The sequence below is a fragment of the Schistocerca gregaria genome, chromosome 4, assembly GCF_023897955.1.
Source record: "Schistocerca gregaria isolate iqSchGreg1 chromosome 4, iqSchGreg1.2, whole genome shotgun sequence".
Taxonomy (NCBI): domain Eukaryota; kingdom Metazoa; phylum Arthropoda; class Insecta; order Orthoptera; family Acrididae; genus Schistocerca; species Schistocerca gregaria.
Genome location: NC_064923.1, coordinates 613,965,520 through 613,992,028, shown reverse-complemented (window position 1 = coordinate 613,992,028; position 26,509 = coordinate 613,965,520). Strand labels below are relative to the sequence as shown.

At 41.6% G+C, this 26,509-nt stretch overlaps 1 protein-coding gene across 2 annotated transcripts in view; it reads left to right on the top strand.

Annotated features, from left to right (window-relative positions):
- Positions 1-26,509, top strand: part of LOC126365941 (cytoplasmic aconitate hydratase-like) — a 357,848-nt gene that overhangs the window by 136,167 nt on the left and 195,172 nt on the right. For both annotated transcript variants that reach the window (XM_050008715.1, XM_050008716.1), the window contains exon 4: positions 8,450-8,595. In XM_050008715.1, coding sequence (XP_049864672.1) covers positions 8,450-8,595 — 146 coding nt within the window. The remainder of the gene's footprint in view (positions 1-8,449; positions 8,596-26,509) is intronic.

The window sequence follows — 26,509 nt, the reverse complement described above, 5'->3', positions numbered from 1 at the left end:
GCCATAAGAATAAGATTCTAGTTTCCAATGGCTGGATCTTAATTGCATGTGCTTCACATGCATGTAATCTTTTGTTTGTACATGCTTGGTTACCATGGGCCCCTAGCCTTTGCTGCATCACTTCCTTTCCATGCTGCAGGGTTATACTTTCACTAACCCTTTCCCCCTCCCCTCTGCCTCGCCATTGGATGGTTTTCTTGGTGCTAATGCTGCTTGGGCTTCGCGTTTCCACTTCCAACATATTCTACAACTTTCCATTAAATAAACACGTGGTGCCCGTTGTTGGGGCAAAATTATCTAGAAGTGCAGATCATGCAGGGAAAGTCACCCGGTGTGGTGTGGGCTTCACATTTGTGCGTATCCATCTGTGCACCCTGTCCTTTATACAGTAGTACTCCCAAAACCCAGCACGGTTGATGCCTGGGGGATGGGGATTCTGAGCAACGGATTACTGACAAGGTAGCTGTTGCTAAGGTTGGGTAGCACCTATGGGGAGAGCCCCCTTTCAGAACGGGTGGCAGCATGGCAGATCAGTTGCAAATGAAGTGTATGAAGTAATATCCCACTGGTGGCCACAGAGCCCCAGCAGTCTCTACGAAAGGGCAGTCCTCAGAGATGTGACACTAAAATGTTCCCTTCCCTAGCTACACCGTGGGAGGAATGTAGAACTAAATGGCAAGCAGAGCAGTAATCCTCACAACACTTGGTTTGTACAAGGAATGGTAGAGATTCGTTCTTAGCTACATAGCTCTTGTTCTTTGTGGAGAACTTATAAGACAAGTTGGGGGGAAATGGCAGCCATCTCTGAAATGAGAAATGGCTCAGTTTTGATCAAAATGGCATCCCCTGCCCAATTGGGGGCACTGCTCACTTGTAACAAGCTGGGTGACATACTGGTGACTGCCACACCTTATAAGTCTAAATTTAGTCCAGGGCATCATTTTCCAAGGATACCTGCTCTTACAATCTGACGATGATCTACACAAAAGCTGGAGTGACTGGGTGTAGACTTTGTCATGTACGTAGGGTGCTGAAGGACAATAGGGTTGCTACTGATGCCTTCATCTTGGCTTTCGAGGGTGATCTATTGCTTGAATAGGTCAAGGTGATGGTATACAATGTGATGTGAAACTGTATGTGTCCCCCCCCCCCCCCCCTTCCACCCTTACCCTCTCCCACATGCAGCACTTAAAGTGTTTGAAATTTGGGAACATGTCTTCGCTTTGCAGTGCTTGACCCACCTTTAGTGATTGTGGATGAGCACTCCATGTGAACCCTCCCTGTGCACCTCCCCCCATCTATGTAAACTGTGGAAAGTACCATTCTTCCTGTTCATCAGAGTGCACTGTTTTGCAGAATGAAAAGAAAATACAAAAATACAAGACTCTTGTTAAACTTGGTTAGCAAGAGGCCAAGAAAAAGTACGAGCACTTCCACCCAGCATATCAAACAATATCATGTGCTACAGCTACAATGACCCCACCCCATTTGGCGACGGTGCTCCCACCCGTTGCATCACGTACAGTGGGCCTTCAGGGTGGCCCAACCATGTCTGTCCCATGACGGGTGGGGACTCCCCTCTTGCTGCTTCACCCACACCTGCTTTCAGATTAGTGGCTTCCCACCCACTAGACATTGATCCCCACCTCCCAGTCAGACACAAACCACCTTCCTCCAGCTTATCTCATCAGGAAGGGATCTCTCGAGCACTTTTTTTCCAAAATCTCTGCTGGTCTTTTAACTAGACACCAGCCAGTGGCTTAAGGAGCCACAGGCTGCTGGTCAGAGGGCTTCGCAATCATCATCTTCACCTGAAACTAATTCAGAGAAGCCCTCACAATTATTGAATTACTCTAAGGAGAGGGAGGACAAGAAAAAGTCCTCAAAGGAGGAGTACATTCTGATGGGGCTCACTTTCCACCATATCCCACCTGTTCCACTCCTGTGGCAGAGATGGAGATTCCAGCAGCACCTGACACAACAGTTTGCACCACACTCAGGAGTTTGGAATGTGTATCTATTGATGCCACAACCCATCAATCAGTGGCAGCAGATGACCCTAAGGCATAACCTTCCCCCGCATGGTCCATTCATGGCCTCACTGTACATCGACAACTTCATTATCTAGTGGAATTGTAGTGTTTGCCACCACCTGGCTGAGCTATGATATCTATTAAGCACTTTACCTGCCTCCTGCATTGACCTTCAGGAGACTTGGTTTCCAGCAACACAGACCCAGCCTTTCATGGATAGCGGGGGATATTATAAGAAATGTGCTGTCTTTAGCAGTGTGTCGGGCAGAGTTTTCACATCCTGTAGTGAAATTGTGCCCCTTAAAACACTTTTTGAGGCTGTGCCTGTTCAAACAAGGGCATTTCAGGATATTACCATCAGGAATGTTTACCTCCTTCCTGGAATGTCCCAGAACATGCTGTTCGCCCACCTTTCCTAATCGTGGGTGATTTCAGTGCCCATAACCCTTTGTTGGGTGGAACCATGATCACTGGCTATGGTAATGACATTCAAAATTTACTGGCACAACTTGACCTGTGCCTCTTGAATACTGATACTCTACACAATTGAGTGTGTTGCATGGAACCTTCTTGGTCATTGACCTTTCCATTAGCAGCCCATGTCTTCTCCATCCATCTACTGAAGGGTCCATGATGACCTATGTGATAGTGACCACTTCCTGATCTTCCTGTCCCTCCCTTAGTGTTGCTCTCCTGGATGCCTGTGCAGATGGGCTCTCAGCAGTGTTGACTGGGATGCTTTCACCTCTGCTGTCTACCTTTGCTCCTCGTCATATGCAAATATCAATGAGACAGTCCAGAAAAAAACTACAGTCATTCTATTGGCAGCTAATTTAGCGATCCTCTGTTCCTGAGGCCCACCCTGATCCAAGAGTTTCTTGGTGGTTGTTGGATATCAGAGGCCATTAGAGATCATTGGTGGGCTCTCCAATGCCATAAGTAGCACTCATCGATGGAGTACCTCATTGCCTTTAAGTGGTTCCACGCCCTGATTCCACCATGTAATAAAAAGACGGAAGCAAGACTGCTGGGTCAGAAAGGTTTGGTTCATCTCAAGGCCATCTGCCACCAATTTTTCTCATCCTTGGCACAGCCCAAGGTTTAGAAATAGTCTACATTTATGACTCGATGGTTGCTGGTCATGTAAGCTTTGCTTATACTCATATGGGACATACTGAACTGCTCTCCTTGCTGGATGGCTGTGGTGTTTTCACTGCGGAGTTGGTAGCCATCTCTTATGCTCTTGAGTGTATCTGTTTCTACACTTATGAGTCCTTTCTCATCTGCAGCAACTCCTTGAGAAGTTTGCAAGGTCTTGACCAGTGGTATTATGCCATCAAGTTTTAGGTGTCTGAAATATGGAATGGCTCACTTTGACTGCACCAAACAATGGGTGTTCAAGGAAAATACAAATATGCGGCAGTCCTCCAAGCAGGCCTCTCACAAGGACTCTACCATCCTTTGCTGGCTCTGCATCAGCCATACTTAGCTGATTCATGGTCATCTCCTACATAGCGAGGATCCACCCCACTGGTGTTATGGCTCCAATTTGACAGTGATCCCCATTTTGCTGGACTGCCCCGACCTAGCTGCCCTACGACAGACCTTTACATCTCAATGACTCGCTATCCCAGGTGTTAGGAGACAGTGCCCCAGTGGCTAACTTAATTTTATGTTCTGTTCATGAAGCAGGCCTTCACCACTCTCTTTAAGGGAGTGCCACTTAACCTTATCAGCCCATTGAGGGTTTGGCAGAACACACTGTTATCACCTCTGCTCAGATAGGGCTGCAGTTGGCTTCGTGGTCCAGCCCAGTCCTGAACCCTACCTGTTCTTTCATTCTTCTTCCCCCCTCTTCTCACACAGTCTGATAAGTTGTTCATCTCTCTCTGTGCTTCTCTTGTCCTGTCCATGTTGCTAGACTTTCCCAGGCAGTCTCAGACCAGAGTACTACTGGTGAGTGGCAGGGGCTCTGGAATGTATTGTCCTCTCATTGCACTCTGCTTTCAGGGGCTTCCGGCTGCTCCCTGGATGGGGCACCTTGCTTGCCTTTCTTCCTCTGTCTCCTTTTCTTCTTCTTGTCCCTTACCTTAGCTTTGCTGACATTGTTAGACCTTTGGGTTTTCTTCCCCTGGGTTTTGCACAGTAGGCTGTCTTTGATCTATGGCCATGTAGACTCTCTGCTCAAGGGCAAAGGAACTGATGACCAACTAGTTCAGCTCCTTTAACAAACCAACTGGCCAATATGCATATAAAACACTATGTCCATAATAATATGTTATGTCATCATCTTTGACACTGCCTCGGAGAATGGGATTACCATGAATCACCTCCCTCCTTGGCATGAAGTCATATTTCATTGAAAATTACACATTCTACAGCACACTATGTTAAATAACATGAATATAGGTAAACCATTATAAAATTAAATTCACAGGTTTCAGTAAATTTGTTACTGGTTTGGTCACTGACCTTTATCCAGCACCAGAATCAACGTTAGAAAACCGAAATGTTAACAAAACCTAAATGCAAAAATTGATATACATGCAATACAAAAACATAACTTATGACAAATTGGGTACTGCATATCACATGTCAGTCATGTTGAACTGCATTAACTGTAAGTTTTATGAGTAATAATAAAGAACAACAACATTTTTCATATGTCAGCAACCTTCTTCGTGTGCACACAAGAAACTGGCCACACGTAACGAGGATATAGCATGAGTAGTCAAAGCGTCTGTAGCCTCAAAGACAACTCCAAGGAGATGTCCAGTCGATATGAATCATGACATATAAAGATAATTTTAAGATAAAAAACAACCATAATTATAACCATTACATAGTACAGTCGTAAGTAAAAAATGTACAAGAACCACAAGCATCAGTTATAAAAAACAATGTTTTTTTTCTATGCAAGTAAAATAACCTAATACAAACATCTATGATACACAATTAAAACAAGAGCACCAAATTCTGGTACAATATATAATTGTCACACATCCTTACAGACAGGGACATGGGAACAAATAATTTTGATTAAGGTTCCCAGTATATTACTGAAAAAGCTACATCATGAAAACAAGAAAAAAATAACCAGGGCTAAACAGCATGAGGGTCACAGTGTTAAGATGATAAGAAACATGAAAGACATAAATGAATTTGACATAGTGCACAGGGACGTACTGTGCTGTATAAATTGTATATACTCGACACTGTAGTGAGACATGGCTTTCCTTCCACCTTTTAAAACAATGTCAGAGTGATTACTGCATTTCATGTGCCATAACATATGAAGTATGTAAAGTCCACTGAGTATAAAGTATCAAGTGACCACATTTTTCACTGTGAGCACTAAAGACAAGCTACAATGTGAAACTATAATATGTAAAGGAATTAAATCTTTTAAGCAAAATTGCTTGATAAACATGCAGAAATAATGGCGTGGTTAGCACCCTTTCCCTTCGTCTCCTTTTCGTCCCTCTCCTCGTGGATTACCCACAATATCCGAATATATGAGATCAATATGTAACATCAGATAAATAACTATTGAGCTTATAAAAGTTATTAAAAACCAAGAAAGAACAGGGTCATAAGCTTTAGGCAATTAAATATTGTATTGAATGGGACATATTATGAACAAAACTAGATAACTGAAAAACATAAAATCAAAAAATGTAAAAAACTATTTTCAACCATTACAACTTGTCAACACTCCTAAATTACTAATTGCAGGAGAGACCAAGAGAACTCAACTCCAATTGACTAAACCTGAGGACCCTGATTATTCCTTGGTTTCTGAATAATTTTTATGAGCTCATTAGTTATGTCTGGTGTTTCATATGGCTCTCAAACATTTGGAGACTGAATGTCGATCCATCTGCAGAAATGGATTCTGTATAACTCCTGTTTGACTATAAGTTAGCTGTGTGTGCTACATTATTTCAGCCCCACATGTGGACATGAAACTATGCTTTTACTGACAGGTCTTCTGCATACTATCTTTAAAGTACCCTTTATCAAGTCATTGAGTTGTAGCACTGTGTACCATGTACTGTTTAATCCTGATTAGTTTTCTCTTATTCCCATGATGATGTAGCTTCTCAGTATGATACTGGGTACCATAATCAAAATTATTTGTCCCTTGTCACTGTCTGTGTTGATGTGGTACGTTGAATTATACATTGTACGTAGAATTTGGCTTTCTTGTCTTAATTATGTTTGAGATTTTTGTCATTGGTCACTTTATTTACATTATTGTCATGTAATGGTTACTAAACAGATAGTAAAACTGGACATCATCTTGGGATTGTCTTTGATGCTACAAGTGGTTGGCTACTCATGCTATATCCTGACTACATGTAGCCACCCCGCTCCCCCTGCGGGTCCAGGTGTTAGGCAGGAATACCTCTGGCCTATTTCTGTCGTGAGAGGCGACTGAAAGGAGTGTCTCACTTTTCGGCCCTATGAGTTTAGGTCCTATTCTATGGTTTGACCTGTCACTTTCAAAATTCTACAGAAGTGTGACTGTTGTTGGATCCCATTTTTGTCATGCGTGATCAGCCATAGTACAATATGACCTTTGCGACTCTTTTGTATAGTCTATAAGTTCTTGATAAATTACTAATATTATGCTTTATTTACAACAGTAAATCTAATGTTTACAACAAGATCTTGCAGAAGTTTTTTGTTGTGCATGATTATAACGTTGGTAGATATAGTGCTGTTATGTGAGGATACTCGGCATTGAGGCATACAATTGTTGAGTTGGTATATGTTGTAAGCCCCAATGATTGACCCTCTCTGAGCTACCAGATGAGTTAATTTGAATGTGGAATGGCTGCTTATGTCGAACAACACAAATTATCTCCTTCCTGCAGAATCTTGAGAAAAAAAACTGTTTATACCAAATACTCCTAATTGATGTATTTACTTCTGAGTGCAAATTATTGTAAGTGGTATACAGGAAAATGAAGTACTTCATTTAGAAACACACATTTTCAGTAATTTGTAGTCAACCATACAAAGTTTGACTACTTATAAAGTACAGTTTAACTAGTGCATTTGAGTAGTGAGACATTTCTGATCATTTCCACTGCTTAGTAGACTTATTGATGAATATATTAACAGTATCTCACATTGGAGTGCTATGCAGCATCTCTTCTGCACATGTACTGCACTACACGGCAGTCAATATAAGAAAGTGCTATTTTTTTGGCTGTGCCTGGGAATTATTATTTTACTATGTATACATTGTGTTCACACAAGGTAGTAAATTTTGAATAAATTTGTAAATAAAATGTCAGTACAATGAACAATCAATACACAGAAGGTAATTACTGATGTCCATGAATGTCTTCGTAGTATATTAACAAGAAATAATTTATCAGTAAGTAGAGTCTTTGTTGGAGAATAGAAAGGAGCACAGTTTTTCCATCTTATGAGGAAGGCAACATATTTAGAATAAGTAAGTTGGTTTAAAAGCCAAGCAACATGCCAAGGATTGTCAGAGTACCTGTAAAGAATCTGTCTTATACCAGTTACCATATTCAAACTAAAGAATCTACTTACACCAATGGGTATATCAGTTTAATAAAAGCTTAACAAATGTCACAGGAGAAGGTGCAAAATGATGTGCCATTAGGTACAGTTGGTACAGTTTTTCAAATGTACTTTACAATGACTTGGTCATGCTAAAGGACTGGACCTTAAAACGTTAGCGCTCTCTCTCTCTCTCTCTCTCTCTCTCTCTCTCTCTCTCTCTCTCTCTCACACACACACACACACACACACACACACACACACACACACACACACACACACACACACACGCACATGAGAGAGAGAGAGAGAGAGAGAGAGAGAGAGAGAGAGAGAGAGTGTTTTTCCAGAAAGTGAGTTTTGTTAGCTTTTTTGACTAGGAGCTTTCATACTTCTGCCATGCATCTTCTTTATTTTGTTGGTATGAAAGTATATAATGAAAGTAGATCTCCTAATTTGCTATTTAAACATTACTGCCTTATTACATATTGAGATCTTTCAGTTTTATGCCCAACATGTATTTGTTGTGTTATTAGCACCCTTATAAGAAATTATCAATGCAAAAGTTTAAATGTAGTTTTTAGACACTTTTATTGCATGCGTAGGTTTTATTAAAATTTGGGGTGATAAGTTACAAATGATATGGAAACACATTGGTTTCATTAGTGTAAGAAAATACTTTCAAAACCATGTGTATGTTACTTCAAATACTGCAGCCCAAAGGAGGATTCTTTAAAAGTTTATTTGCCATTTTATGTTCAGTATTTTCAGATAGATGCACATCATTTAGTGAGACTTTTACTAAAGAAAGTGTAACTTGTCATTTAGATGTATTTTGAGAGTGATGTTTTTGAAGATATTCTTTTCCCAACCAGGATTTGACTGGAGTACCAGCAGTTGTTGATTTTGCTGCAATGCGAGATGCTGTTAAAAAGCTGGGTAGTGATCCACAAAAAATAAATCCCATTTGTCCATCAGATCTAGTAATAGATCACTCAGTGCAGGTGGACTTCTTCAGGATGTAAGTTGAAAACTTTGGTTAATCATATTTTCTGTTGATAGTTCTGCAGAGCTTCAGTGTATTTGAAGAATGACATTATGGTACCATCCAAAGCTGCTGTAAGGGATATTTATTCACAGACAACTAGTTGGTCAAGCGACCATCTTTAAGTCCAAATATTAATAACGAGATGAAACAGTGCATGATGCAACTGAAAACAATTATGTATTTGAAGACAGGGACTCTTCCTTTAAATTAATGTGGGCCAGTCAGTGATTTAATGAAGGTGTATTGAAACTGGTTGTCTTTGAATAAACATGTGTAACCACAGCTTTTAGTGATTCTATGATGCCATTCTTTTTTATCATATTACTGTTGTACATGTCCCAGTTAATTTAATCCCCATGTGTGTGTCCTTCATCATGACAAAAATTATTCTCTCTTGCAAGGACAGTGCCTTAATGCTGTACTGACTAGGAGAATGGAGAATTTCCAAGATACTCGTATAAATGTGATTAATTTTGCAAAAAGGTTCTGTCTGTAAGAAGTATTTTAAAGAAGACAAAGAAAATCTAGAGCTTGCAAATGAGAAATTCGGCCACTATACATGTATTAGAATACTGGAGAAAATCGTTACCAGTTTAATCAGCTTTAGAACAAGACAATGACATTCAGGTTGAACAAGAAAGAAAATTAGTCCAGAATGAAATAAATAACAAATGAAATAAATCATAGTGAATGGACTGTAATTGTTGTTGCTTAAATAAGTTACAGCATGAAGACCAGTTGTGGAGACAGTACAAGATTAGCTCACTAGATCATGCGATGATCAAAGTTCGAGAATTAGACTGAACAGTGATTGCAGTCTCTTATTTATGTATTAGTTGCTGTTGTTACATATAACCTTTACCCTAGAAGTTATTGCCATCTGTGTTTCACTATTGCTGAAGCACAGCACTATGAAAAATTGGAGGGGGTGTCAGCTGCTGGTTCTATACAGCAAGTGAGAGCACAGTGAGTGCAAGAGACAATGTAACATTCTCATGTCAGTATAGGCAAAATCTGCCAAGTGTTCGGGGGGGGGGGGGGGGGGGGCGCTATGGTCTCTTGGGTCACACAGTACTCACAACCTCAGAAATAGGACATATTCAGAAGAAACAGTCAAATATTTGTGACAATGGAGATACAACTTCCACATCTGTCCTATTAGAAAGACGATGATGACAATGGTTAAAAATAGTGATAGCACATATGAGTGATTTAGTAAACAAAACAGGCTGTGAAGACCGAAATTAATGTCAATAATTTATTTTTGTTTAGTTTCTCTTGTTTTATCATACATAGACAATTAATAAATGACAAAAATTTAGAATTGGTGTAATGTGCTCATTTTGAAGAACGCTGTAAGCATCACCATCATACACCATTTTTTATTTTGGGTGTGGCAAGAATCTGAGAGTAGATTTATAGTATTGGTGCCCTCATTTAGTTTTTTTTTGGTCTAAGTCAGAAGGTAAGTCCAGCAAAGTCAAAGCAATTTGATTACATCCTCTTGAAGGTTCCATCTCCAGTCAGTTGCAAAAATTGGTGCTTTCTCTTTCTTGCTCCTTAGTATGAATAATGATGCACAGATTGTTAACCATATTTGTGTAGAATAGAAAACCTCATGGGCTGATAGAGCTGGAAGAGACTGGTTTTGCTGCATTTCAAAGTAAATCTGAACAACCATAGAATTATTTTCCTTCATTATATCATAAAACTACTTTGCATGAATTTTATGTATTCTGTGTCTATTTCATAGTTCATTCTTCCTCAGATATGTTTCTCCTTTTATTTCCATTAAATCAACCTTACAAGTGGAGCAGGTTTTGATATGAGGTCGCCTGAATGATAGATTGAAATTTTTGTAAAATATGTGGTTGTACTTTGATCTTTCCACAGAACCTCTTGAACATATTATTGACTCTGAAATCGGAAGACAAATAACCTCTCATAGACTTCCCTCTTCCGTGGCGGCTCTCTCTGCAATTATATTTTTCAATATCAATCCTAATGGCAGTAGTTACCTCCTTATGGTCCTTTCTTGGTTTCTCGCCTCCTCTCCTTTTCCTATGGCAACTTTCCTCCTCTATGAAAATTGCTTGCTAGATAGGAGGCCAGAGGAAAGGCTTCTGGGGATGTGCAACCGATTTACATTGGTTGAGGAAATACCTTCATTTAAAATCACAAAAGAAAAGCTTCATTATTACAAAGACTAGATACCATGACTGACCTGGAAAATATACCTAGTTAAATTCATAACGTAGTACTAATGAAGAATAAGCTGAAATCCAAAACAATAAGTCAGAACATATGATTAGATGCTGACTTGTGTGTTGAGGCTAATTCAGCAACAGAGATCAGAACTGTAATAAAGAAATTAATAAATATGGCCTCCATCAGATAGCAAAGACAGAGGTAGAAAAATCTGAGGCTCTAACTTACCACTTATTTATTTTACTCAAAATATAGGAATGCTACAGGAAAATGTGACAGACAGGGTGTAAAAAACTACATACGTAACATTTGAGTGTGTTTCGAGGAGATAAATAGAAACACATTTTTCATGTGACAAAATTTCACAGACTTGCCCATTTTCCCTTGGAGATCCCTCACTGTAGATTGATTTTAGCCGGTTGTTGGAGTAGGATGAGCCACCACATTCTCCTGACCTCACTCCTGTATGTTTCTGTTTGTGGAATGGAATGAAGGATTTGGTGTGTGAAACACCAATGGACACTCCAGAAGAGTTGGTTGTCCATTTGGCTGAAGCTGCAGCCAGCATTCATGAAACCCCAGTTTTGAGTGTGTTACACAGTTGTTAGCATGCAGATACCAGCTGTGTGTTAATATATACAGACAAAATATTCAGCAATATCTCTAAAGTAGTATTCACCACACAGCAGTTTTAACATCATTTCTGAACATCATTAGTGTTAAAACCTTCAAGGACACCAGTAGGGCAAATGATGGCCCAGTGACATATGTCTCACTAAAGTGTTTTGTTTCTTTTTATCTTCTCCTGTTGCTGCTGCTGTTGTCTTCAGTCCTGAGACTGGTTTGATGCACCTCTCCATGCTACTCTATCCTGTGCAAGCTTCTTCATCTCCCAGTACCTACTGCAACCTACATCCTTCTGAATCTGCTTAGTGTATTCATCTCTTGGTCTCCCTCTATGATTTTTACCCTCCACACTGCCCTCCAGTACTAAATTGGTGATCCCTTGATGCCTCAGAACATGTCCTACCAACCGATCCCTTCTTCTTGTCAAGTTGTGCCACAAACTCCTCTTCTCACCAATCCTATTCGATATTTACTCATTAGTTACGTGATCTACCCATCTAATCTTCAGAATTCTTCTGTAGCACCACATTTCAAAGGGTTCTATTCTCTTCTTGTCCAAACTATTTATCGTCCATGTTTCACTTCCATACATGGCTACACTCCAAACAAATACTTCCAGAAACAACTTCCTGACACTTAAATCTATACTCGATGTTAACAAATTTCTCTTCTTCAGAAACGCTTTACTCGCCATTGCCAGTCTACATTTTATATCCTCTCTACTTCGACCATAATCAGTTATTTTACTTCCTAAATAGCAAAACTCCTTTACTACTTTAAGTGTCTCATTTCCTGATCTAATTCCCTCAGCATCACCCGATTTAATTTGACTACATTCCATTATCCTCGTTTTGCTTTTGTTGATGTTCATTTTGTATCCTCCTTTCAAGACACTGTCTATTCCGTTCAACTGCTCTTCCAAGTCCTTTGCCGTCTCTGACAGAATTACAATGTCATCGGCGAACCTCAAAGTTTTTGTTTCTTCTCCATGAATTTTAATACCTACTACAAATTTTTCTTTTGTTTCCTTTACTGCTTGCTCAATATACAGATTGAATAACATCGGGGAGAGGCTACAACCCTGTCTCACTCCTTTCCCAACCACTGCTTCACTTTCATGCCCCTCGACTCTTATCACTGCCATCTGGTTTCTGTACAAATCGTAAATAGCCTTTCGTTCCCTGTATTTTACCCCTGCCACCTTTAGAATTTGAAAGAGAGTATTCCAGTCAACATTGTCAAAAGCTTTCTCTAAGTCTACAAATGCTAGAAACGTAGGTTTGCCCTTCCTTAATCTTTCTTCTAAGATAAGTCGGAAGGTCAGTATTGCCTCACGTGTTCCAGTATTTCTACGGAACCCAAACTGATCCTCCCCGAGGTCCGCATCTACCAGTTTTTCCATTCGTCTAAAAAGGATTCGCGTTAGTATTTTGCAGCTGTGATGTATTAAACTGATATTTCGGTAATTTTAACATCTATCAGCACCTGCTTTCTTTGGGGTTGGAATTATTATATTCTTCTTGAAGTCTGAGGGTATTTCGCCTGTTTCATACATCTTGCTCACCAGCTGGTAGAGTTTTGTCATGACTGGCTCCCCCAAGGCCGTCAGTAGTTCCAATGGAATGTTGTCTATTCCGGGGGCCTTGTTTCGACTCAGGTCTTTAAGTGCTCTGTCATACTCTACACGCAGTATCGTATCTCCCATTTCATCTTCATCTACATCCTCTTCCATTTCCATAATATTGTCCTCAAGTACATCGCCGTTATATAGACCCTCTATATAATCCTTCCACCTTTCTGCCTTCCCTTCTTTGCTTAGAACTGGGTTTCCATCTGAGCTCTTGATGTTCATGCAAGTGGTTCTCTTATCTCCAAAGGTCTCTTTAATTTTCCTGTAGGCAGTATCTATCTTACCCCTAGTGAAATAAGCTGCTACATCCTTACATTTGTCCTCTAGCCATCCCTGCTTAGCCAGTTTGCACATCCTGTCAATCACATTTTTGAGACGTTTGTATTCCTTTTTGCCTGCTTCATTTACTGCATTTTTATATTTTCTCCTTTCATCAATTAAATTCAATATTTCTTTTGTTACCCAAGGATTTCTAGCAGCCCTCATCTTTTTACCTACTTGATCCTCTGCTACTTCACTATTTCATCCCTCAGAGCTACCCATTCTTCTTCTTCTGCATTTCTTTCCCCCATTTCTGTCAATTGTTCCCTTATGCTCTCCCTGAAACTCTGTACAACCTCTGGTTTGGTCAGTTTATCCAGGTCCCATCTCCTTAATTTCCCACCTTTTTGAAGTTTCTTCAGTTTTAATCTACAGTTCGTAACCAATAAATTGTGGTCAGAGTCCACATCTGCCCCTCAGAAATGCCTTACAATTTAAAACCTGGTTCCTAAATATCTGTCTTACCATTATATAATCTATCTGATACCTTTTAGTATCTCCAGGGTTCTTCCATGTATACAACCTTCTTTTATGATTCTTGAACCAAGTGTTAGCTATAATTAAGTTATGCTCTGTGCAAAATTCTACCAGACGGCTTCCTATTTCATTTCTTAGCCCCAATCCATATTCACCTACTATGTTTCCTTCTCTCCCTTTTCCTACACTCAAATTCCAGTCGCCCATAACTATTAAATTTTCGTCTCCCTTCAGTATCTGAATAATTTCTTTTATTTCATCATACATTTCTTCAATTTCTTCGTCATCTGCAGAGCTAGTTGGCATATAAACTTGTACTACTGTAGTAGGTGTGGGCTTCGTATCTATCTTGGCCACAATAATGCGTTCACTATGCTGTTTGTAGTAGCTTACCCGCATTCCTATTTTCCTTTTCATTATTAAACCTACTCCTGCATTTCCCCTATTTGATTTTGTATTTATAACCCTGTATTCACCTGACCAAAAGTCTTGTTCCTCCTGCCACCGAACTTCACTAATTCCCACTATATCTAACTTTAACCTACCCATTTCCCTTTTTAAATTTTCTAGCCTACCTGCCCGATTAAGGGATCTGACATTCCACGCTCCGATCCGTAGAACGCCAGTTTTCTTTCTCCTGATAACGACATCCTCCTGAGTAGTCCCCGCCCGGAGATCCAAATGGGGGACTATTTTACCTCCGGAATATTTTACCCAAGAGGACGCCATCATCATTTAATCATACAGTAAAGGTGCATTTCCTCGGTAAAAATTACGGCTGTAGTTTCCCCTTGCTTTCAGCCGTTCGCAGTACCAGCACAGCAAGGCCGTTTTGGTTAATGTTGCAAGGCCAGATCAGTCAATGATCCAGACTGTTGCCCCTGCAACTACTGAAAAGGCTGCTGCCCCTCTTCAGGAACCACGTGTTTGTCTGGCCTCTCAACAGATACCCCTCTGTGAAAAGGAAAGTTGTCACCATATAGTGGAGAAGCTGAGTTGCAGATAGGCACAACAAAAAGACTGTCACAAATAAAGCTTTTGGCCAGTAAGGCCTTTGTCAAAAACACGCACACGCCATTGCAGTTTCAGGCAACTGAAGCCGCACTGCAAGCAGCAGCACTACTTCGTTAGTTAGCTGTGTGTTAAATTGATCAATCTTACAGTAATAATTATGATGCGGGAAGTGTCAAGTTCATAATAAATACACATGTGAATCAAATTGTTTTTTCCTTTCCTTCCAGCTTAAAATTTTTATTACCTGCTCATTCCCTTAAATGGCACAAAATGTGGTTATTTTATCTGTGGATTTATTTATTCCTATTCAAGAATTCATCTGTGGTATAGGAGGAGTTGTCAGGAGATGTGATCTCAATTTATTTTTGAAACTGTTACTGCTGTCTGTCAGACATTTTATTTCATCTGGTAATTTATTGAAAAGTTTTACAGCAGCATATTTTACCCCTTTCTTTACCAGAGATAGGTTAAGTAGAGGATTTTGTAAGTCTGTCTTTCTTCTGATATTATAAGCATGAATGTCACTGTTGTTTTGAAACTGGTCCATATTGTTGAGAACAAATTTCATTGCTGAGTAAATGTACTGTGAGGTTGTTGTAAGAATTCCTGACCTTTTAAACAGGTGCCTAAAAGATGTGTGACTATGGTTCCCATATGTTATTCTAACCACTTTCTTTTGAGCAGTGAAAACTTTTTGCATAAGTGTTGAGTTACTCCAAAATATTATTCCATGTGACATCAGAGAGTGAAAGTATGCAAAGTATGTTAGCTTGATAATTTTTGTATCCTCAAAATTAGCACTTATTCTGATTGCAAAAGTTGCTGAATCTTGTCACTTAAGGAGATCCAAAATATGAATTTCCCAATTAAGATTATCATGTGTATGTACATCCTAACACATAATACGCTCTACTCTGGCTACTGACTTCTGGGCTACTGACTTCTGTTGTGTTACATTTATTTTCCAAAGACATTATTTGTATCATTTTCTTTTGGAGTTTATTTTACTGGATTAAAAATGTCTCTTGTATCATCAGCAAACAGTGTCAGTTTAGTTTAGATTCTTGTTTCAGATAAAAGGGGGTCATTCGCATGTATCAGGAACAGAAAGGGACCCATTATCGACCCCTGTGGAACACCTAATGTAATTTCACCCCAGTTAGGTGAAGTGGGAAACTTCCTTAATCACTTAAACCATATAAAAAAACCTTTTGCTTCCTGTTCTGTGGATTTCATTGAAACCACTCATATGCTGTTCAATTTATACCATAGAATTGTGATTTCTGAAACATAATGTCATGGTTCACACAATCAAATGCTTTGGATAAAAGGCACAGAAATCTCCAATTGGTGAGATTTTACTGTTTAAAGTCTCTATTATGTGGGCACTGAAGTTATATATTGCTGTTTCAATAGAAGAGCATTTTTGAAATCCAGACTGTTTTAGTAAGTGTCCCATTATTGTTGAGATTGCTAACCACGCTTAAATACATTACTTTCTTGATGATATTTGAAAATGCTGTAAGCAAGGATACTGGCCAGTAATTAACATTTGTGGTGTCCCCATTTATGTAGGGAAGCTTTACAATGACATACTTCAAACTCTAGGGAAAAGACCCTGCATTAGTGATGCATTACAGATGTGACTCTGAACATCAGCTGCAACTGCTCCACATTGTTTTTAATATCTTGTTAGAGATGTCCTCTACTCCAACAGAACATTCATTTTTCAAAGATTTAATTTTTTTTTCTTATTTCACAAGAAGTTGTTACATGAAAATTAATCTGACAAGGATTTCTTAAAACTGACTCTTCCATGTAGTACTTGGCTTTTTCTTTTGAACTCTTCTCAGCAATTTTTTCACCTACACTTATGAAATGGTTGTTAAATACATTAACTACTTGTGCACTGTTGATTAAGATGGACTCGTCCTCTTTAATAGTAATACTACCTACTGCAGTAGCTACTTTCCCTGTCCCGCTTTTAACAACATCCATATTGTTTTTGATTTTATTGCCTGAGTTGTTAATTTCGTCTCTAATATACATATTTTTTGATTTCCTGACAACTTTTCTCAGTATGTTACAGTAATTTTTATAGTATAAAATTGCATCTGGATCTTTACTAATTCTTGCTCTCTAATAGTTTTCTTTTTCTTTTTGAAGACACTTTAATACTTGCAGTAATCCAAGGTTTCTTTGAAAACTGAGTAATTTGTTTTGGCAATGATGTTCAAAAAGGAATATACATTTATCAAGAAATATGTTGTATTTATCATCAGCATTTGGCTCATTTTGTACATCTCCCCAATTAACATTTTTTAAACTTTCTCTGAAGTGCTCTATAGATGCCAGCTTGACCAGTGTCACACTTTTACTTAATGGTTTCTGAACTGTACATCCTGCTGGGTTTTGTAAGTTAATCAATTCTGCGTCATGATCTGATAATCCATTTATCACAGAGTAAGCTCGTGTTAATTTCACATGATCTCGCTGCACAAATACATTATCTATTAAAGTGCTACTGTCTTGAGCTATATGTGTAGGGTGTAGGGAAGTTGATCACTGATTGTAGTTCACTTTTCCTATACGAATTGCTTAGAAAGCTGACACTGAAATTACCACAGATTAATAACTTCTTTTTGTCTGACAGACAGCATAATAGGGAGTCACTTTTTTATGAATAGCTCCCAGTCTCATGATGGGGACCTGTACGGTCCCTTTGCGGGTGGGGCGGTTAGAATAGGCTTGAAGTATTCCTAAAAGGAGTCTCTCACTTTTCGGACCTATGAGTTCAGGTCCCATTCTACAGTTTGACATGCCACTTTCAAAACTCTACAGAAGTGCAGGCCATATGAGGAAGGAGGCCTTTATGTGGTGCACGAGTTGTCCATAGTGCCCTTAAATTCGATCTCCTGAATCTCTTGCCACGGCTTTGCATCTCCACCTGTGATTCAGTTATCTGGGCAAGGACACTTTGCGGAATATATCGTCTTCTTCCGTTGTCTCCTGTCCTCTTTCTCCCCCATGTCAATTTTGGATTTCTCTGCGGCCAATATCCAGCATGGTAGCCAGTCCATTGTGGTGAGGCCGTCATGTACCCATTTGGTGGTAGCCCCCTGACAGCACAGCGATTGCACTCCTGATGCCTTAGCTGTAAACTCCCCATGTATGCCAAGGAGCAGATGCCTGTCTACCTGGACATCAGCACTCTCGGCAATGGCCATTTGGCAATCATGCCGGTTGGCCTTTTGCTGTGGCTGAGTGGCACCCGGGGAGACTCCATTGTTGGAGTGCGTGGCATCAGGGCGGATGACCCGCAATGAAGCAGACTGTCACCTCTTGCTGGTGAGAGTATGGCACCAGCAGTCTCTAAGAAGGGCAAGATAGAACACAATACTGACAGGTATGACCGTAAATCGTTTCCCTCCCTTGGTACACCATGGGAGTAACATATGGCTACAGAACGGAGAGAGCCATAATCGCCTCAGTTTTCATTCTGTAGCAGATCTGATGGGGACTCTTTTTCTACCTATGAAGCCTCAATTTTTCATTGAACACCTTCAGGATAAGTTTGGAGAAGTGTCAGTGCTGTCCAAGATGCGAAATGGTGCAGTCTTGATTCAGACAGCATCCCCAACCCAATCTCGAACTTTACTCGCTTGTGACAAGCTGGCTGATATTCCTGTTTCCATCACTCGAGGAGATATTCTGGTTTCCGTCACTCCCCATAATAGCCTCAACATGGTCCAGGAGATCATTTTCCATTGTGATCTCCTCTTGCAGTCAGACGATGAGCTCTGCCCCAATCTAGAACGGCAGGGTGTTCATTTCATCCGGCACATTTACAGGGGACCCAAAGACAACAGGGTTGCCACCAGTGCCTTCATCTTGGCCTTTGAGGGTGATTTATTGCCTGAAAAACTCAAGGTGATGGTTTACCGTTGTGATGTTAAGCCATACATCCCTCCCCTTTTGTGGTGCTTTAAGTGCTGGAAGTTTGGACATGTCTTCCCACTGCATTTCCAGCATCACATGTCGAGACTGCAGACGTCCAATGCAGCCCATGTGCGCCACCTCCCACTTGCATCAACTGTGGAGAGCACCACTCCCGCTACTTGCTAGACTGCCCGGTACTCCAAAAGGAGTGGAAAATTATGGAATAAAAGACACTGGACCGATTGACTTGCACAGAGGTTAAACATAAATTGGTCCCTTCCCTCCTGCCGGAAAAGCAGCCTCCTCCAGCTCCTCCAGCTCCTCTTAAGCGGAAGGGGTGCCTTTTCCCTCTCTCCCAAGGTCTTCACTAATGCCACAGCAGACACTCGACTGTGGCTCAAGGAGCCAAAAGCTACTGGATGAAGAGCTTCACGGTCTTCCTCTGTGCTTGAAGCTGCTTTGTAGAAATCGTCCCAGCAAGCCCTTAAAGAGAAGTGAGATAGCAAGCAAACTAAGAAGAAGACTGTTAAGAAACAGGACCCTCTGGTGGCCCCAACACCACCACTCCATATCAATTCTGCATCTGAGACTGTGGTGGAGATGTTAGTGTCCCTTGTGGACCTGCAACTCACTGATGCCTCATCCACCATAGAAATGGCTACAAATACTCAATTGGTGGCAACAGGTGACCCTGTTGCATAACCTGCCTCCTTGCGCACTTCACGCCTCCCCAGCCTCACGATAATGTCATCCTCCAGTGGAATTGCGGCGGTTGTTTCCACCATCTGGATGGGCTACGCCAACTCTTAAGATTTACACCTGCTTTCTGCATTGTCATTCAGGAAACCTGGTTTCTGGAAATTCAGACCCCTGCCCTCCATGGCTGTAGGGAATATTACACTATTATAGTCACTACGGTTCTTGTGTCAGGTGGATTTTGTGTCTGTGTCCTGAACTCGGTATGCAGTGAACCTGTGCCCCTTCAAACCCCTCTCGAAGCTGTGGCTGTCAGTATAAGGACAATGTGAGAAAGTATCTTCCTCCAGATGGTGCAGTACCCCTGAACACATTGGCTGCACTGATTAATAAACTCCCTTAAACTTTCCTACTTTTGGAAGATTTTTATGCCCTTCAGCCCTTGTGGGGTGGTACCGTGCTTACTGGCTGAGGCAGAGATGTCGTAAATTTACTCTCGCAACTTGTCCTCTGCTTCTTAAATATTGGGGCCGCCACACATTTCAGTATGGCTCATGGCACATATTCGGCCATTGATCTCTCGGTTTGCAATCGTGGCGTTCTCCCCTCTATATCCATCCATTGGAGAGCACATGACAACCTGTGTGGTAGTGACCACTTCCCCATCTTGCTGTCACTGCCCTGATGCCAGGCCCACGGACGCCTGCTCAGATGCACTTTAAACAAGGCAGCCTGGGAAGCCTTCACCTGTGCTGTCATCGTTGAATTTCTGCCACATAGTGCCATCGATGTTATCGTTGAACAGGTCACTACAACAATAGTTTGTGCGGCGGAAAATGCGATCCCTCATTCTTTAGTGTGCTCCCGGTGAAAGACAGACCCTTGGTGGTCACCGGAAGTCGCTGAGGCAATTAAGCAGCGTCGGCGAGCTCTATGATGGCATCCTTCCTGGAGCACCTCGTAGCCTTTAAATGGCCCTGTGCCTGCGTTCGCCAGCATATCAAATGACAGAAAGAGGAGTGAAACTTTCCTGGCAGATTAAAACTGTGTGCCAGACCGAGACTCGAACTTGGACCTTTGCCTTTTGCGGGCAAGTGCTCTACCATCTGAGCAACCCAAGCACGACTCATGCCCCATTCTCACAGCTTTACTTCTGCCAGTATCTCGTATCCTACCTTCCAAACTATACAGAAGCTCTCCTGCGAACCTTGCAGAACTAGCTCTCCTGAAAGAAAGGATATTGCGGAGACATGGCTTGGCCACAGCTTCTGTGAAGTTTGGAAGATAGGAGGCGATATACTGGCAGAAGTAAATCTGTGAGGATGGGGTGTGAGTCGTTCATGGGTAGCTCAGATGGTAGAGCATTTGCCCACCAAAGGCAAAGGTCCCGAGTTCGAGTCTCGGTCCAGCACACAGTTTTAATCTGCCAGGAAAGTTTCATATCGGCACACTCCGCTGCAGAGTGAAAATCCCATTCGAGAAACAGGAGTGTTGGGAGAGAGAAATCTCGAGTATTGGGTGCCATATGTCACCTTCCCAAGTCTGGGCAAAGATCAAACGAGTTTTTGGGTACTAGACCCGAACAGGTGTTCCCTGTGTTAACATAAATGCCATGTAATCTACCGATGCAAATGTGATTGCAGGGAGGGTGAGAGGTTTTAATGTGTTGCAGAGTGGATGGCTGTTTCTTTTTATTCTCGTGGTCAGCCAGCCATGGTAATCTGTTGTCATTTTAATCTCTTCTACCTGTTACATTTCTGTGGTTTTCTTCTCCTGTTTGTCCATTTAAGTGTTTGTTGCCCTTCCATCGTTCTTGTGGTTTTTTCCTTTCTCGCTGTTTTGTGTTGTCAGTCTCACTTGTTGATTCTCACCCTTGTGTCACTATTTTATTCAGAACAAGGGACCGATGTGCCCCCCTCCCCCCCCCCCCCCCCCCCCCACCACACACACACACCTACCTTTTAAATCAACCAACCTGTACACTGTTGCTAATATAAACACTACATTATCTAGCTGTAGTTCACATGCACAAAATTTACAGTGCTGATTGACACAAGATTTTCTTTCTTGTACAGATGTGTATTTACACCCTTGTTTCATGTAAATGGCAGCTCCCTTGTTATCCATGCTAGATGAGCAAGTGTAAAATGCTAAATTATACCCATTTACACCAACACTTTCCATCCCGACAGTTACGTGGTATTCAGACAAAGTATATCAGTGTCATTCTTATTTTTGAGATCATTTAAAAACACAAACAGCTCTTATGCTTTATTTATTCCCCAGATAATTTATGGAGTAAATTGACACTACCCTTAGCTTGATCCCTATTTAGCGTACATGAAGCATCTTTTATTCAAATTTTCTTGAATGTTGTCTATCTGGACTTCAGCTTTTAAGCTGAAAAACCTGTATGCCTGGTCCCATTAACCACAGGGATCATCCCTTATGTGAATGTGGCCTCCGTTAAGAGTATCTGCTAGTAGAGAGGCTAACTTATCTTTCCCCCTTCCTGTTTAGGTGCAGGCCATCTGTAGTGTATCCCCACCTACCAACAGCATCAACTGGAACAACACTTACGTGAGATTTTGCCAGTGTTTCGAGCATCCTGTTCAGCTCAGTGTTAACATGTCTCACAGCAATGTTTACCCAGGACAGATCATGGTGCTGAAAGACTTCCACAAACCACAGATTTGTGTGCCCTGTATTTGCTCCTATTTTGTCCAGGTCAGTCCTAATACTATATCTTGGATTCATAGCCAGGCTGTATCCTGCTGCTCCAACTACAATTATCAGTGCTTGGCAACCCAGTGGCAACTGGGTGGGGGTAAGGAGGTGGCTAGGGTGGGGAGGATGAGGAGGAGGAATAGAGGGATATGGGTGGTGGACAGTGATTTGCTGTTGGGGAGCGCATAGGGACGAGGTGGAGAGAGGGTAGGGCAGCTATGTGCAGTCGGGAGGTTAGACAGAGAGCAGGGGAAAGGTGGGGAGAGAAGGGGGGTTAGCAGAAAAGGAGAGAAGTTAATAGACTGTGGTGATAGTGAATGAGGGCTGTGTAGTACTGGAATGGGAACAGGGAAGGGGCTGGATGGGAGAGGAGAATGACTAATGAAGGTTGAAGCCAGGAAGGTTACGGGAACATGGGATATATTGCAGAGAAAGTTCACACCTGCGCAATTCAGAAAAGCTGGTGTTGGTGAGAAGTATCCATTCTGCACAGGCTGTGAAGCAGTCTTTGAAATGAAGGATAGCATGTTTAGCAGCGTGCTCAGCAACAGGGTGGTCCACTTGTTTCTTGCCCACGGTTTGTCGGTGGCCATTCATGTGGGCAGACAGCTTGTTGGTTGTCATGCCCACACAGAATGCAGCACAGTGGTTGCAGCTTAGCATGTAGATCACATGACTCGTTTCACCGGTAGCCCTGCTTTTGATAGGGTAGGTGATGTTTGTGACCAGACTGGAGTAGGTGTTGGTGGGAGGATGTATAGGACAGGTCTTGCATCTAGGTCTGTTAAAGGGGTATGAGCCATGAGGTAAGAGGTTGGGGCAGGGATTGTGGTGTGATGGATGAGTATATTGTATAGGTTAAGTGGATGGCGGAATACCACTGTGAGAGGGGTGGGAAGGATAGTGCACAGGACATTTCTCATTTCAGGGCATGATAAGAGGTTGTCAAAACCTTACTCAAGTTCTGGGGGGTACTGAGTCATGAGGGAAATGCTCCTCTGTGGTCGTATTGTGCAACTTTGGGAGGTGGTGGGAGATTGGAAATATTAGACATGGGAGATTTGTTTTTGTTCAAGGTTGGGAAGATAATTACAGTCTGCAGTGATGAGCTGTCCTCCAAATATGCCGAGTGTTACATTGAAGCCTTCACAGACCCTAATTATCCTCTCAACGTTGTACAAAAACAAATCTCCCGTGCCTTATCTTTCCAATCTCCAGCCACTGCCCAATATTCCACCATCCGGCCACAGAGGAGCATTCCCCTCGCAACTCAGTACTACCCAGGACTGGAGCAACTGAATTTCATTCTCCGCCAAGAGTTTAGACTGCCTCTTGTTGTGCCCTGAAATGAGGAAAGTCCTGCCCACTATCCTTCCCACCCCTCCCAAGGTGGTATTCTGCCATCCACAAAAATTAAACAGTGTGATTGTTCATCCCTACACAACCCCTGCTCCCAATCCCTTACCTCATGGCTCATACCCCTGTAATAGACCTAGATGCAAGACCTGCCCCATACATCCTTCCACCACCACCACCACCACCACCACCACCACCACCACCTAGTCCAGTCTGGTCACAAACATCAAAGGTAGGGCTACCTGTGAAACCCGTCATACCTGTGAAACCCGTCATATTGTCTACAAGCTAAGCTGCACCCCTGTGTTGCATTCTATGTGGGCATGACAACCAACAACCTGTCTGTTCGCGCGAATGGCTACCGTCAAACTGTGCTGAAGAAACAAGTTGTTGTTGTTGTGGTCTTCAGTCCTGAGACTGGTTTGATGCAGCTCTCCATGCTACTGTAGCCTGTGCAAGCTTCTTCATCTCCCAGTACCTACTGCAACCTACATCCTTCTGAATCTGCTTAGTGTAGTCATCTCTTGGTCTCCCTCCACACTGCCCTCCAATACTAAATTGGTGATCCCTTGATGCCTCAGAACATGTCCTACCAACCGATCCCTTCTTCTGGTCAAGTTGTGCCACAAACTTCTTCTCCCCAATCCTATTCAATACTTCCTCATTAGTTATGTGATCTACCCATCTAATCTTCAGCATTCTTCTGTAGCACCACATTTCAAAAGCTTCTATTCTCTTCTTGTCCAAACTATTTATTGTTCATGTTTCACTTCCATACATGGCTACACTCCATACAATTACTTTCAGAAATGTCTTCCTGACACTTAAATCTATACTCGATGTTAACAAATTTCTCTTCAGAAACGCTTTCCTTGCCATTGCCAGTCTACATTTTATATCCTCTCTACTTCGACCATCATCAGTTATTTTGTTCCACAAATAGCAAAACTCCTTTACTACTTTAAGTGTCTCATTTCCTAATCTAATTCCCTCAGCATCACCCGAATTAATTCAACTACATTCCATTATCCTCGTTTGTCTTTTGTTGATGTTCATCTTATATCCTCCTTTCAAGACACTATCCATTCCGTTCAACTGCTCTTCCAAGTCCTTTGCTGTCTCTGACAGAATTACAATGTCATCAGCGAACCTCAAAGTTTTTATTTCTACTCCATGGACTTTAATACCTACTCCGAATTTTTCTGTTGTTTCCTTCACTGCTTGCTCAATATACAGATTGAATAACATCGGGGAGAGACTACAGCCCTGTATCACTCCCTTCCCAACCACCGCTTCCCTTTCATGTCCCTAGACTCTTATCACTACCATCTGGTTTCTGTACAAATTGTAAATAGCCTTTCGCTCCCTGTATTTTACCCTTGTCACCTTCAGAATTTGAAAGAGAGTATTCCAGTCAACATTGTCAAAAGCTTTCTCTAAGTCTACAAATGCTAGAAACGTAGGTTTGCCCTTCCTTAATCTAGCTTCTAAGATAAGAAACAAGTAGACCACTCTATTGCTGAACACGCTGCCAAATATGAAATCCTTCATGTCACTGACTGATTCGCAGCCTGTGCCATATGGATCCTTCCCATCAACACCATCTTTTCTGAGCTGCACAGACAGGAACTTCTCTTGCAATATATCCTATATTTCTGTAACCCTCCTGCCTCAACCTTTGTTAGTCACTGTCCTCACCCATCAAGCCCCTATCCTGTTCCCTTTCCAGCACTACACAGCCCTCATTCCACCATCACACCCAGTCTTTTTACTTTTCTCATTTTCCACTACCCCCACCGCCTCCTCCTCCATCTCTCTCCCCCTTCCCTCTGTCTAACCTCCCGTCTGCACATAGCTGCACTACCACCTCTCCACCTCGTCTCTGCACACTCCCTAGCAGCACTTCACTGTCTGCCACCCCTACCTTACTATATCTCCTCCTCCCTTCTCCATCTTCCTTGCTGCTGGCTACAGTTGCCTAAGACTGCAGTCGTGTTGGGTGTGTGTGTGTGTGTGTGTGTGTGTGTGTGTGTGTGTGTGTGTGTGTGTGTGTGTGGGCGCACGCGCCGTCTGTTTTTAACAAAGACCTTACTGGCCAAAAGCTTTATTTGTGGCAGTCTTTTTGTTGGGCCTATCTGTGACTTGGCATCTCCACTTCATGATGAGTGGCAACTTTCCTTTTCATAATATTTTTGCACTCTTTATGAGACAACAAATGCAATATAAAACAAACATACAAAAATATTAACAAATTAGTATAAAACTACAGCAAGTGAACATTTAGGGGCATTAATAATGCCATAATTGTATTAGAGCTCCATGACCGGGGAACATAATAATTCAGTAGTGTTTGGAAAAGCTTTCATGAAATATTTACAGCCCCCTTGAAGTCACTTTATCGTGTATTGACTAATAATGTGTTCTACCATTTGCTCCAAGCTGTGTACAGTATCCCACATTTAAAGGTGCATTTGGCGTTTTGCTCCCCTGGTTGTGATGTGATTTTGTTTGAGGCATCTCAAGAGGGTTCTTGGCAGCAGTAAATCTTCAGGGTATATTGTTGGGTCAGTTAGATTCTCCAGGCCTTGTCCACCAAACTGTGTCCAATTAGCTCCCTAGCACTTTCTTAAATTACGATGAGTATGTTAAAGGGAGCTATGGAGATCCAGTACAGGCTTTCTACGTTTAAACTTACTATTGTATGTCGAAGATGCGAAATGATTTTATATTTATTGGAGAATTTCTAGCAACTGATTGGTTAGATATCTTGCTCCGTTTTGGTCCCCGTTTTGTATGAGATCTGGCGGTATTGCATTAAATAAGTCATGTAGCTTCATGGCAACGAGCTTCTTATTTGGATGGAATATGCCTGCTTGTGTTTTTATGAGGCTT